This window comes from Taudactylus pleione, unplaced genomic scaffold (genome assembly GCF_031769625.1).
Source record: "Taudactylus pleione unplaced genomic scaffold, aTauple2 ptg000627l, whole genome shotgun sequence".
NCBI lineage: Eukaryota > Metazoa > Chordata > Amphibia > Anura > Myobatrachidae > Taudactylus > Taudactylus pleione.
The window spans coordinates 4,845,686-4,860,292 of record NW_028285029.1 but is presented as its reverse complement, the minus strand read 5'-3'; the positions used below and the strand labels follow the sequence as shown (position 1 = coordinate 4,860,292).

General features: G+C 36.9%; 1 protein-coding gene across 1 annotated transcript in view; it reads left to right on the top strand.

The window, feature by feature from the left end:
- LOC148479276 (vomeronasal type-2 receptor 26-like) overlaps positions 1 to 10,210 on the top strand; it is a 104,785-nt gene extending 94,575 nt beyond the window's left edge. Inside the window, exons 4-5 of the mRNA XM_088454692.1 lie at positions 5,374 to 5,497; positions 9,297 to 10,210. Coding sequence (XP_088310818.1) covers positions 5,374 to 5,497; positions 9,297 to 10,210 — 1,038 coding nt within the window. The remainder of the gene's footprint in view (positions 1 to 5,373; positions 5,498 to 9,296) is intronic.
- Positions 10,211 to 14,607: the final 4,397 nt, after the last annotated feature.

Here is a 14,607-nt window from a genome sequence, read left to right as displayed (position 1 = left end):
AGCCAGTCTGTAAGAGATCTGAATTATTTGTAGGGTCAGAGATCGAAAACGGAGGTCTGGTTATAACCCCATAGGGGTCATGCTTACAGGCCAATGATTCAGACTGACCAGCAATGTGTTAAATCTATCTCCTAACCTCTGAGCTTCAAACAGCTAGGGAGTGAGCAGTTACCTAAGCCCTGCTCACCTGATCGAGAAACACTGTAGCTTCAGCCAGCTGGACAATACTCTCTGAGCTGACAGGGGTTAAAATCACCCCAGCGAGGGGGGTGAGAGGGATGCTGGAAAAAAGACATAACAATGTAACACACTGGTGGTTCAGCGTTCATTTCTGAGAAGCTATCATAATGTACAGATGTTCTGGAGTTCATCATTGGGACTACCTCGTCCAGAACCATTTAAGTTAACTGTTTGGTTAGTTTCTTTCCTGTTATTTTATTTCAGAACTTGTAAGTAATTGTGTGCAGCTTTTTAACCTTTTTATATTTTTAGAACCTTTTGTAACTAAGCTTTGAAGATATTCTTGAATTAAAACATTAATTCTAGTTCTGGAACTGTGTTTTTATGACCCAATGCCTCATAAGGCTCATGTTACCTATTTTTCTAAGTATTGATAAGGGTGTACATAGGAGAGAGCAAAAGCTCACCTTCTGCTTTGGCATTACAAATTTATTTTGCTGGTGGCAGTGAGTCAGTTTATTTAACCACGCATGCTCAGGTACCCGGTATAATTCACGGCTGGCGAGTCTCAGATTGGCATATCTGGAGGATCGGCTGGCAAGTCTGTGACAATTAGCATTAGGTATTTTTGCTTGGTTGGCATGCTAATTTGTGTAAACATTAAGTACATCACTTTAAGATGATGTATGTAACATTATCTGGGCCATACACTCCTTCAAGTAGGTGTCATTGTATTACCACATTTTTCACATAGAAAGTATTCCTAATCTTTTTCCCATTATGTTAAGTAGAACAGTACACTCACAGCGGCATTCCAATGATTCAGTTCCCAACAGAGGATGCAAAGTAATGTTCCCTTGCCTTATTTATCTTCTATCCCACCTTTTTAGTGCCCTAATTCTAACCCTTCCTACCCCGCACCCTAACCCTCCCAGTAAGTACCTAAACCTAACCCTCACCCATAGTGCCTAAACCTAACCTTCCCCCCTAAGTGCCTAATCCTAACCTCCCCCCATTGGTACCAGAAACTAACTCCCCCTAACTAGATCCTATCCATAACCTCCCCCCTCCAGCAGTCTTATTCTATGTCCCCCCAGGGTGCCTAAACTGAACCCTCACCCATGCAGCTGATACTTACCTTTCCTTGGTCTCCTTATGATCGGGATGCCATCTGCTGGGATCCTAGCATTGGCATCCCCAGTCCTGTTGGAATTTCATTGCATTTGTTTTTCCGGCAATCAGGAGTAATCGGAAGCAATTGTAATACCAGTGCTGGGTTTCCAGCAGACGGTCCATTAACAACAATGTGTATTTGTCATTTACCAAGCACAATCCTGATTTTTTTTTTACCCTGGCTGCTCATCATCCCATGTAAAGCGTGGGTGGCCTGCTTTTTTCTTCCCACTAACAATTTTACCTGCAATGTGATATTATAAAATGCACTGAGGGAAAAAAAAGTTGTTTTATTTTTAAAATAATGCTAACATGTGCAAGGACAATTGTACCAATCAACAAAAGGAATTCATTATACATTGTCCAAAACATAGAGCATGCAAAATATTATATTTATAATTGGCCTAATGTTTTGCTTTTTGCACATGTAAAAAGATTTGTAATGTATTTATTATTGGCAAAAAAGTAAACCTGCCTGTTTTTTCACTACTAAAGTTCATGTTAAACAAAAAGACAATGGTTGGATTGACATGTATTTTTGCTGACATCAATAATTCATATATCCAGATATGCACAACACAATGGACATTGGGCACGATTCAGCACAGATTGCAAATTCGATAGCAACTGCGAAATTGCACACAGTGGAGCAGCAAAGATATGCTAATACCTGCAACAGCTCAGCCAGCATAAAGACACCCACTTCTGCTTTCTCACATTAGTCTTCCCCTGCACTTCTGCATAAACATTGGTATTAATGCACATTGGACTGCCATGCACATTTACAAGAGCTCTGACCTGCTGCTGCAGAAACTGTAAGCCTTGTTGCATGCAATGAGCATGCAATACAAGCTGTGTATGTCCTTGCAGTGGCTAATTTATTCACATCCTTGCAACAACATTCAAAAAGATAGACACACATGCATTTTTCCGACCACTCCCCCATCACCACCCCCCAAATGCTGATTGCCTGTCACTCATTCTGCAATGAACTTCACTCTGCATGCGTAATTGCAGTGCGATCGCAGCGCACATGCCCTCCACCTTATATGCATGCACAGTGGATAACAATTGGTTGATCGGCTTAAACAGTTGCAATTGCAATCTGTGCTGAATCAGGCCCATTGTTTGCAAAGGTCTATGGTGATAGGGATCAAATTTCATTGAATAAAATGTCACAGTAAACACAAATAATATGACACAGGTAATCATTAAAATCTTACTCAATCTATTTAAGTGGGGTATTTGTGGCAGAGCCTGGACCATTTCTGGAGTGATGATAGAGTGCAGTGGCTCTTCATATTCCAACCAGTCCTGCTGGAAGGTGGAGCCAACAGCAGTCTGCCTCTGGTGCGTGACCCGCTGCTTGATATTTCTGATTCACTTTTGCCAGACTTCCATTAGAGCCGTGGCTACCACTCCCTGCACCCAGTGCAGGCCATGCCCCCTGTGTATGGCATGATGCAGAGGGGGCATAGCCTGCACTCGTTGCCAGGAGCTGGTGATTAAAGCAATGCCCGGAGCATCCTCAGGATGCTCCAGGCCACTGTGAAGGCAGCATTGTGACCATCTGAAGTATCCTAAGGATGCTCCAGGTGGCACTGCTGCATAGATTCTGGCAGCAGAGTGCCATTACAGGCACCCTGCTAGCCAGGTGCACCACTCACACACCCCTAGTTACAGTCCTGAATTTTTACAGTGTATTTCAGCATCTCTGAGCACTGAGCTTTCTACAAAATCTTCTGCTGCATAATGTATATTTGTGATCACTTGTCATTGAGGAGTAGCAGCCGAACATATGATCATAATGCCTCATAACTATTCTGACAAGAGCTACATTTTCCTCAATGCTAAACCACACATAGTGGCAACTCTTGCCCCTGATCACTGAGCCAGCTTCATCCTCTTCAAAATCTGACTTCATCAAAGGCTGCTGTACAGAAACCTCCTCTATGTCAGACTCCACTTTCACAGCCCTCCTGCTACCACTATTCTCCTCCATAACAACAAAAAACACTGAACACTTATAAATAATACAAAAAAACTCCAAACCACCTCACACACACTTGACACACACACAAAGCACAAATTCTCACAAATAATTACAAAACAAAAAGTAGCAATGACAGGACAAAAAATTAGACTCTAAAATCTAACAAGACTGCAAAAGAAGACAAGCCTACTTATACAAACAACCAAGGACAATCGATTACAATCTCTTTGCAAAACTCTCCTCTCCAAACACCTTACACACTCCAACCAATACAAATCCCACTAATGCACATGTGGAAGCATTTTATAACAACATGGTGATATCACAGTAGTATGTGCAAATTCTTACCAATTAGACTATGTTTGCAAAGGTCACTGTCTTTTTTTAACTATTTATTTTACAGTGGGGGTATGGGTTCTGGCCACCTGCTGGCACTTGTAGTTCCACAAGTATAGGGTGGTCCCTTAAGTATAGGGTGATCCCTATGCATTTGTTTCCCCTATATTTCAAATCAGGACTGGACCTGCAGCCAGGTGCTGGTTTTTAAATTACTTGGGAACCCTACACATATTTTTCAGTGTAATTTTAGGAACCAATACTGGCTGAGCAGTCCGGGGGCTTGTTATGTCTTTTGGGGGGGGAACTTACAACATTTTTCAACATTTAACCATTTTTTAACAGGTAAACCACACAAGCAGCTTTCACATATCTCACTGATATGTGCATGCTGCTTGTTCGGGAGAATTTTGCAGAGAAAAAACACTGCAATCTCGGGTGTATCATGTATGAACTTACTACTCAGGGGAAGAAATCTCGACCAGCTTCAACAAAGGAAAACTCACTCTCAGCTAAACTCATATCTTAGTAAATTTGTGAGTTTCTGGAGCCTCAAATCACCTTAGTTTCTGCAATGCAAGTTGAGTTTTTAAAAAAAAACCTCGATCACACTCGCATCATAGTAAATTTACCCCTTTAGCATCAAAGGAAAAGGAGTAGGCAGCAGGGAAAGGAAAAACATTAGAAAAAGTCAGCAGCCTGGCTTAACTGCCTGAATCCCACTGAACTAGTTTTAGCCAAAGGTGGCTGCTACATATGAAATGGCCCTCTCCCAAATCCCCTGGCTTAGGATAAAGCCCGGGGCTCTACCCCACATCCCTGGGCTGTGGGTATGGGGGTATTAATGTGGGAAAAAGTTCTAAATTAATATATTTTACAGTGGAAATGGCAAACAGTTACTCACTCTGCATAAATATCGGCATTGCGTCTCTCTCTGAATCAGGCCCAGTAAGAAATACATAGTGGGAAATTTGTTCTTGTGTTCAATCACATTTCTTTCTTTATTCGCAATTATTCCAATCACTCTATGTATAATTGTTATCAATATTGTGTTGCTGCTACTACCAAAAATGTAAAACAAAACTAATAAAAGTTATATTTTAACCATTTTGTGTGCCACTCAGAGATGTCTTTTTTCTTTTTTGTTTGTAACTCACATTATAAGTTGTCATAGGCAGCACTCCCATAGTAACAAATAATAATTATTATTTATGAAGACATTCATAATATGGGGTATTCACATTTAAAATAACAGGATAGAATTTGTGCAAAAGGATCTACCTGATCCCCTCTCCCTTATTCTAAAGCAAAGAACTCTACATGAACCTCATGTTCCTTGATAATAAATTTCTTATCTCAAATATGAATAAAGTTAAAAACATCAATTTTTCCACTGTCCAGCATAGCTGCCTATATTACATTTCATAGATGATTTTTCTGCCTGGCTTTGGTTTGAAGTATTTAAGTTTCAAAGAATATAGTTATGAAAATTGTTATCTATGTTTTGTGTTTTGTATCAATAATCAGCTAAATACATTTTCCATAAAAATGAATATTCACCATGCCAGCAAATAATTCCAAATAATTTATGTTTTTACTATACCAAAATTGTTCAATTTTTAAAATAAGGTGATATAATGGAAGGCTTAGTTACAGGATTATTCCATAGACTTAAATGTTTTTTTTAATAGATGCCACAAGGTCAATGTTCAGAAAAGTGTCTCAGTGGATACAGAAAAGCTGCAATGGAAGGATACCATGCGTGCTGCTATGACTGTGTGCCGTGTTCAGAAGGGGAAATATCTAATAAGACTGGTAAATGTATAAGTTAAATATTTTACAAATTTGATTTGCTAATGAATTAAAGAGTAATAATTTTTTACAGCAAACCTAATTTATGCATCAACATAAAACAACATTTTACTTTTTATTTTAAAGGTTATGAAATGTTTTAACCAATAGACTATAGTGAGGATTCAACTTCATTTTACAACTTTGTCTAAAAATTTTGGTGGATGAAATTAATAGATTTTGTAAATCAGTGCCAAAATCTTACTAAAAACATGTTCCGTAATTAATTGCTATGAATTGAAAAGTTGCAATACAATTCTTGTTTATTTCCAGTTTACGCTACAAACTTCACAAAGAAGTTAGGAAGACATAGTGTAGATATTTTTTTTAAATAATAAAGCACAAGGTGGAGGTGGATTCTGAGATGGTTTAACCATGTGTGGTGCTGCTCTCCAGAGTCTAATGGGACTCTGTGCTACTATTTTAACCAATTTATTCTGTAATAGACCAGTCATTATTAGGTAGCAACCATTTTTATCTTCAATTTCAGAATGGAGGACAAAAGACAAAGCAAGTGTATTTATAGTCCTTAAATATTGGAGGGCCCAGTAAGTAGAAGCAGATGTCCTGCAAGGCCATTAAATCAAGACATGTCAACCGTATTATCTACAGCTTCATCCATAGCCTGACAGTTATCATTAGCATAGATCAGGTCATTATGGGGTTGATTCTGAGCTGCACACAAGAGCACAAACAGCTTTGTCTTTTGGCAGTGGCTCATCTGTGAGTTTAGGCAAATGTCACTATAAACTCATTCCCTTGTGTGCCAGGACCGAGATGCTCATTTTCTGTGTCTTTACATGCAGTAGTACTGATTGGTGTATCCTTATACACCACCATCTGTATGTATGTATATATATATATATATATATATATATATATAAGCAAATGGATGGTGGCACTCGGTGCAGAAATAAAGACACTTGAAGCAGTGTTTAGAGAAACCACATTTTCAATGCTCATAGCATTTTTTGTAAGGGGGCAACAAGCATTGAAATGTTGTTTTCTCTAAACACTGCTGCAAGTGTTTTTATTTCTGCACCGAGTGCCGCCAGTGGCGTAAGTTCATCCCAGATGCCCAGAGGCAAGTTGTAATTTAGTGCCCCCCTATCCCCCATATTCACAGCCCTAAATTGGGTGCATATATTGTGGGTGATGGAGGAGGTGCCCCTTCAGTGCTGGCACCCGGCAGCAGGTGCCTACATTGTCTCCCATACTTCTGCCCCTGAGTACTGCCATCCATTTGCTTATATTTATTATTATCCTTTATTTATATGGTGCCAAAAGGGTTCTGCAGTGCCTTACACAGTACATAGACAAATAGCACACAAGAAAACAGAAATTAACAGTACAAACTAGGGATGTGCAGGCTCGGTTTTACTCGGATTTACTCGGTTCTTATCGCCACTTTACCGCAAATTCGGATTTATTATATTGGCTATCCAAAACACATGATAGGCGATAGCCAATAAAATGTCGTTTAAAGATCCGAGTAAATCCGAGTAAAACCGAACCCGCTCACCCCTCGTACAAACAATACAGGACAGATACATGATTTATGCATTGCTGCATAACACTTAGATAAGCAGCATGGTGTCTGTAACCAAGGGTTGGATGCTGTTATAAATTAGAGTATAATTAAGTAAAGGATAAGCACATGAGGGAAGAGGGCTCTGCTTGTGATAGCTTACTTTCTAAAGAGGAGGGGGCAGACAAACATGGGTGGCACAGATGGGCTGGATACAAGGGTCACAGTAATCTAACATTTATGGAAAGGTTAGTCTAAACTTAAGAGGAAAAAAAAACAATGAGTACAGCAAACTTGCACAAAGCCTCATGATTTGGGGGCCACAGCCAAGGATCATTTGAGAGGTAATCTTGCTGCGTGGATTGGTAAGGTATAGTTGGAGTGGATAAGCAGATTGCATGGGGAGATCAGGAGGGATGCGGGCAGCATTGGAGATCCATGTGCAGGCACAATCCATAGGCATGGCGGAAGTGTGGTGGTAGATAAAAGCAGTACTTAATACCAGGAATTGGTGATCTGTTAAATTCGCCTTCTGTTCTCCTGTTTAACTCCTGAATAACTCCAGCTTTAAAGTAAATGTTCTATTGACACTTTAAACTATGCACTTCAAACCTAGGCACTGATGTTGTAGCAGCCCTGGCTATGGCAGCCTAATAGTGACAAATAAGTATGACTCAAACCAGGTGTACACGCTGATTCAACCCCCACCCCTAACACCCTCCACTAATAACAAAGGGTCAGCAGTAAAATAAACAAATGGTGAGAGGACAATATACCAACACAGATACAGAGTAATTTCCAGCCTTGATACAGATTTAAAAATAATATGACATACTGTTTAATCAGTATGTTAGGTGCAGTAGTTAATTACCTAGCAGATTTAAAAGGCTATGCAAATAACATCCAAGCAGCAGTATGTTGGGTGCAGAAGTTAATTAACTGTGGATGAGAAGAAATCTTATATACAAGATTACCAGATCATTGATGGTTGACTAGGAGGGCACCTGCATTATACTATTTCATTCTATCTATTGAGGAGTGCTTCCTGCCATTGGACTATATATATATATATATATATATATATATATATAGTGTAGAAAGAGAAGAAAGAAGGGGGCGCTATATCGTGCATGAATCTTTTTATTACAGACATAAATATCCACATCTCCAAACACAAGATGATGGACATGTACCAATTTAGTACACTCTGTGGGCTGGATACCACATGATATTTACTGCACCCATATGGCAGAACTCTATCCCGGCTGCTAGTTTCCTCGGTCTCCACACCACATCGGTTCTACCGATCGTGATACTGAGCGGGTTAACAAGTGTTAGTTCCTCACACTGATTTTTTAAAATTTACTAAATCTAAAGTAGACTGCAAGAAATACTAATTGGTTGCTTATATCTTATGTTTAATTTCATATACGTACAAAAACTTACCTTCAAAAAGAAATGTTTCTACTCCATTGGGTGGTATATATTTACTATGTCCTTGATCATAATGACTCAATTTACCATGTTGACACAACAATGTCATCATTGGTAATGTGAATAAGTTTAAAATGTCAACATCATTAACATCAATACCTGCAGAATGTCATACATAGAATGTTGAAATAGGAATTGTTTAGATTGTCATAATTTTGGCATTTCCATTAGCTAAGGTTACATCTATATATAAGCTTAGGGTCAGGATTAAGGTTAGTGGTTAGATTTACTATTCGGTTTAGGTTTAAAGTTAGCTTTATGGTCCTGTTAAGATTTACACAAAAATATATTGCCAGCATTTCAGAAATGTCAACATGTTATCCATGTTGACACACCAAATGTTGACTTGGTTGCTGTCAACATTATGATATGTCAACTTGATCGATGCTTGCATTAGAACCATGTCAACATTCTCATCTCAACCAAATGACTGTTGAAATTTAATATGCCACATCCCCATAAAGACAATTGTATTGGTAATACCAATATCTACATATAAGAAAAGGCATGAGCATTATTCAGAAATGAACAAAGCAGGATTTAAACTGTTTTTTTTAACTAAAATGTAGACAAAGGTAGGTAATAAAAGATTGAAAGTAAAAGATCAACAAAATGTTAAAGAGAAAGGGAATGATGAAAGGATAGAGCAATAACTTGTGAGCATAAAAAGACAATAAGGTACTAAGGAAGAAGGCACCATTACTGATTAAATATTTTACTTGTTTCATTTTTATTCCATAGACAATGAACATTGTGTGAAATGCAGCGACACTGAATGGCCAAATGATGCAAAAAAGCAATGCATTGCCAAAGCTCAAGACTTTCTTTCTTATGAAATGGACACTATAACCTCAGTTTTTTCTGTCACAGCCATATTATTTTCTGCTATAATTGTTTTCATAATTGCAATATTTATTATCTCTCGAAACAGCCAAATTGTCAGAGCGAATAATCAGTACCTCAGCTTCATTCTACTTGTATCTCTAAAGTTGGGTTTGCTTTGTGTATTTCTGTTCTTGGGACGTCCAAAGCATATAACCTGCATGCTGCGCCAAATCTGCTTTGGAATCATATTTACTATTGTTGTGTCTTCTGTCCTGGCCAAGACTATTACAGTTTGCATTGCTTTTAAGGCCACAAGACCCGGAAGCTACTGGAGAAAATGGATGGGAGTCAAACTACCAAATTTTTTACTGATGATCTGCTCATCTGTCCAGGTCCTGAATGGTGTCATTTGGTTGTCAGTTTCTCCCCCATTTCAAGAGTTTAACATGATCACTACTCCTGGGACTATCATCATTCAATGTAATGAGGGTTCTGTGTTGGCCTTTTATTTCATGTTGGGTTACATGGGATTCTTGGCAGCTGTGAGCTTTGTTTTAGCTTTCATGGTGAGGACATTACCTGACATTTATAATGAAGCCAAATACATCACATTCAGCATGCTGGTGTTCTGCAGTGTTTGGGTCTGTGCCATCCCAGCTTATCTGAGCAGTAAGGGGAAACACACTGTAATTGTAGAGGTGTTTGCTATATTAGCTTCATGTATTGGAATATTAGGCTGTATATTCTTCCCTAAATGCTACTTTATACTGATAAAACCTGAAATAAACAAAAAATCACTTGTTTTCCATGGAAAAAATAATCCCTCTTAATATGATCTGATTTCCTGTAACAAAATAGAAAAACTATCAAAATCATGGTCCTGATGCTTAGTTGTTCACAATAACAAAGGAATTTATGTTTGAAGAAGCACATGCAAAAGTAACATAGTTTGCTTCTTCCATGTATGTATGTATGTATTGAGTTGAATACACTATGTTCCACATCTGCAGATGAGCTATAATTTGTGGTCAGATGCAGAGCTGGGAATATGTGCATGTTTCTGCAATAGATGTATATGGTTTAAATAAATCAGCTGTGTTTGCCTCCAAGTTAGCCGAGGACCGAAAAGTGCCCATATTATAAATTATGCTCATTAGAGAATACACACTACTCACAATTGTAATTAATGTATAGTATATTAATGCAATCATTCATATTCTATTTTGGTTGCACTGCCTCTTTTAATCTATTGTAGGGACTATTCAATAAGTTAATTATTACAGGCTAGATGACCCCAATAATAAAAAATCCAACTCTCTGCGAGTAGCAGTGGTGAATACAAAATCAATGGAGTTATTCAACCATGCTAAGACAGCTGATCCAAATATCAGCAGTCTTCGGTGAAACTTAGCATTGCCAACTCTGACTCTGCAGTACTAGGGTTCACGCAGCTGCACAAATCTCCACCATCCAACATAAGCACATAAGTTATTGTCTGTAACACATCACATGTGCACTGTTATACAACCAGGATCTATTTTCTTGATATTCATGGTCCAGTATTACAGTATGCTCAAGGAACAATGCATAAGAATAATTTGGAGCAAGATTATAGTGATGGTATTTGTCAATATAACGTCCTATTAAAATGTAAATATTTGCAAAGGCCTGAATTATTTATATTCTCTCTACGGGCAAATTGCAATAGGGTGAGAGTTTAGAAAATGTGAGAGTAAACTCTCAAACTTATTAAACTTGGCCAATGTAATAGAGTCCGAGAACAGGCAAACTGGCATATTTTTCAGACTCAAAAAAATTGCTATTGAAACTCTCATCCAGATGTTTTATTCATTTGAAAATACAACTCAACCCTTTTGATAGTGTGAGAGCTTACTGCTAAACTCTCACATTTTCTAAACTCTCATTCTGTTACATTTGCTCCCAAATCTATGAGTGACTGCCAATAATATGTTATTTTTCCATTGTCAGAAAAATACTTTCAAACCTTCACTATTAGCACCTTATTAACCACATGTAGATGCTTTGAAGTTCAATGGGAAACTTTATAAATGGATGATCCATGGACTTTTACTACTTATAAATTATGTTCTTTTACAATATTATACTTTAGTGATTTTCTCTTATTTTATGGCAACTGGAGATAATAGTCTGCCAAAATAACTTTCCATCATGAAACTGTAGTGTTTTAAGTTATTCTATTTCTATTTTGTAGTCCCTATTTTGTGGTTTTGGTTTTACTAATTACTGTTGCAATTTATTACACAGCATATGTCATGTTACAGTTAGCAATGATGAAATGAAATTGTGAAAGGTCTATAAATAGCAAATTATGAACACTCACTTATTTACACCATCAAATTATACTTGCCAGAACATATAACTTAATGATGTGTCAGCATAAGCACTTAACATATGAGTAGAAATGATAAATACATTAACAAAAAGATATACTATTTCAATCAAACTGCCCACTGCTGTTGATTGCTATTATCAAGCTGAACTGCTCATCATACATAAAGATGGCTGTGCTCTCCCACCACCCTCTGATCACCAGAAGGATCTTCATTATTGCCAGCCCTAGCTGAGGTTACTACATCTCTGGTGATCAGCCTGAGACCTGGAACCATGTACTGGGAGTGTGCGGGAGTCCACATAAAATTATTATTGACTCCAGGATTTAAACCTACATCTGGCCTAAACATTTATATACACTGATGGCTAATTATCACTGGGATTTACACAGGCAGCTCCTAGTGGAGTCCCATGTACATGGAAGCTTCTTAGTTACCATTGGAAACTGCTGTTATATTTTTCTGGACAATAACTATTTCCTGTGGACTCTTTTGTTTCAAGTTAATTGAATAATATACATTTTAGCAATCTTGATATTTAAGCTTACATGATGAAGCCCATTCATACATAAATTATGATAGTTTTTCTCAAGAATTCTTGTTTTTAATGTTTTTTAACATGTTCTGCGTATAAACTATTAAATTGTTCATATTTTCATATAGGCACTCAGTTTTTTGAAAATTAATTTGTTATTCTAATGTTGTATTTGAAGCAATCTGGAGTTGTTGGGAGCTGCTAAAAGTGTATTTAATGTGGTTATAGGAACATTTCATCTAACAATTATAGTGTTAGCTTGTTGTTATTTATTGGGCATTTAACTATGCTCTCCATACAATTGCAGAAATTAATTAAATGGATATTAATAAATTACTTTAGTTATTCTTTGTGTTAATGTTATTTATTTATTTTATTTATTTAATATAATGTTGCCATTTATTTCTTAGTAATTTATGCTGCCAGACTGCCAGACTGGTAGGGTATCTGGTACAAAGAAAAAACTTCTCCTACAGTATAAAGGCTGTGAATTAGCCAAAGAAAATTATCCTGTTTGAGATACAAAGTTAAACATTAATATTCAAACAATTAATACACAATGGTGCCACACTCTGACTAATCTATAACCCAGAGGGTGCCCCACTTTCTAACTTGACTGGCAAGAGCAACATTCACAAAACATTTAAAACATTAAAAATCATAGTAACACATTGTTCTAACATGCATTTCATTGTCATTGGAGCTTTTTCAAGCCTAAACTGATAGTTCCAGCCATGTGGGATTTATTACATTTTTGGGAAAAATCCAATCTCTTAGTTCCAGTCATGTTGAAAATTCTACAAATCAGGGCCATCCTTATCTCACATGGCTGGTGATACCAGTTGGCATACATGTCAATCAATAGTGACTCACACACATTATTGGTTTCCATCTGAGTTAGTTGATCCAATGATTGCAGAGGTGTATGTAAACAAAACCAAGTTACTGCTGGATTTATTTGCTTTACTTGGAACCCCTACATTTGGTTGTTGTTGGTTCTCTGTGAACCAACCCCACATATATCTAAAGTTTAGTCTTATTTATTTTCATATTAGATCTTTTAACTTGTTGTGGGACAATTGTCCCAGTATGTTAGTTATTATCTTCATTGGTATCTGATATGAATATTTATTCTGTATAATCTTGTTCTTAAATCTTGAATACTTATTTTCTTTATAGTTATTTGGTCATGCCATACAATTTTATCTTTGTAATGGATTTATGGTTTGAATATAAAAACATGAATGTGAAGTGAAGTCTCCAAGTGTCGACCAACAAAATAATAAAAATATAAATATGCGCAAACCATGATAAAGTACATTTTTGTAAAAAATTAAAAACATTTGACAAAAATCTGTGAGGTGAGCACAGTGGGAAAGTGAATAGTAATAATTCAAAATATACAAATATCTCTATATAATGTATGTTTAAAATGTCATAACATAATACATAATATGTGTGAAAGTGAAAAGTGTCTAACGGTGCATACACATGGTCAGATGTGTCAGATGAATGATTGATTTGAATGATTTTAATGGTTGAACGATTTTTTGTATGCATTAAAATGAATGGAATCGTCCAAATCTGACTGCAAACACATCAGATGTCAGATATGGTTATCTGACAAGTGGGAATGCGCATCGTTCATCATTCATCTGACAAACATGTCAGATATGACAGATTTTCCTTCAGATATGAATGACTGAACAATTTTAAAATCATTATTGTACAGATCTAAGGGAAAATCTGACCATCTGTATGCCCCATAAGACCATATTAAATGCCAGTGTAATTTGAATTTAAAAGTGCTGGTGTTGAAATAATAAAAATTATAATTTCCATGTATATCTCATTGGGTTTAGCAAAGACCACTTTCATCTCCCTCCACCTCAGTTAGAGAATGGTATTAGTTGGGGCATAGGCTGTCAAGGTTAGAGATATGGCAATGGGGACAGCCTGTACACCAACATTTGCAAACCTCTAGCTGGGGTGGAAGGAGAATGAAGTGTTTTTTGTTAAACCGATTGAGATATACATAAAACATTTCTTAATATACCTCAACTTCATTGGTGATATTTTGTTACTGTGGACAGGAGAAAAAAATAAACTGAGGAATTCATATCTATATTAAATATCAATGACTTGCTTTTGAAACCCACCTGACAGATTAGTAAAAAAGAAATACAGTTATTTTACTTGATAATATGGATTCAAAAAAACGGATTTATCACAACTGACATATACAGAAAAACAACTGCAGAATTCTTCATTATATTAGTTCACACTCACCTGCTACTATAAGAGAAATCCCAAAGGGAAA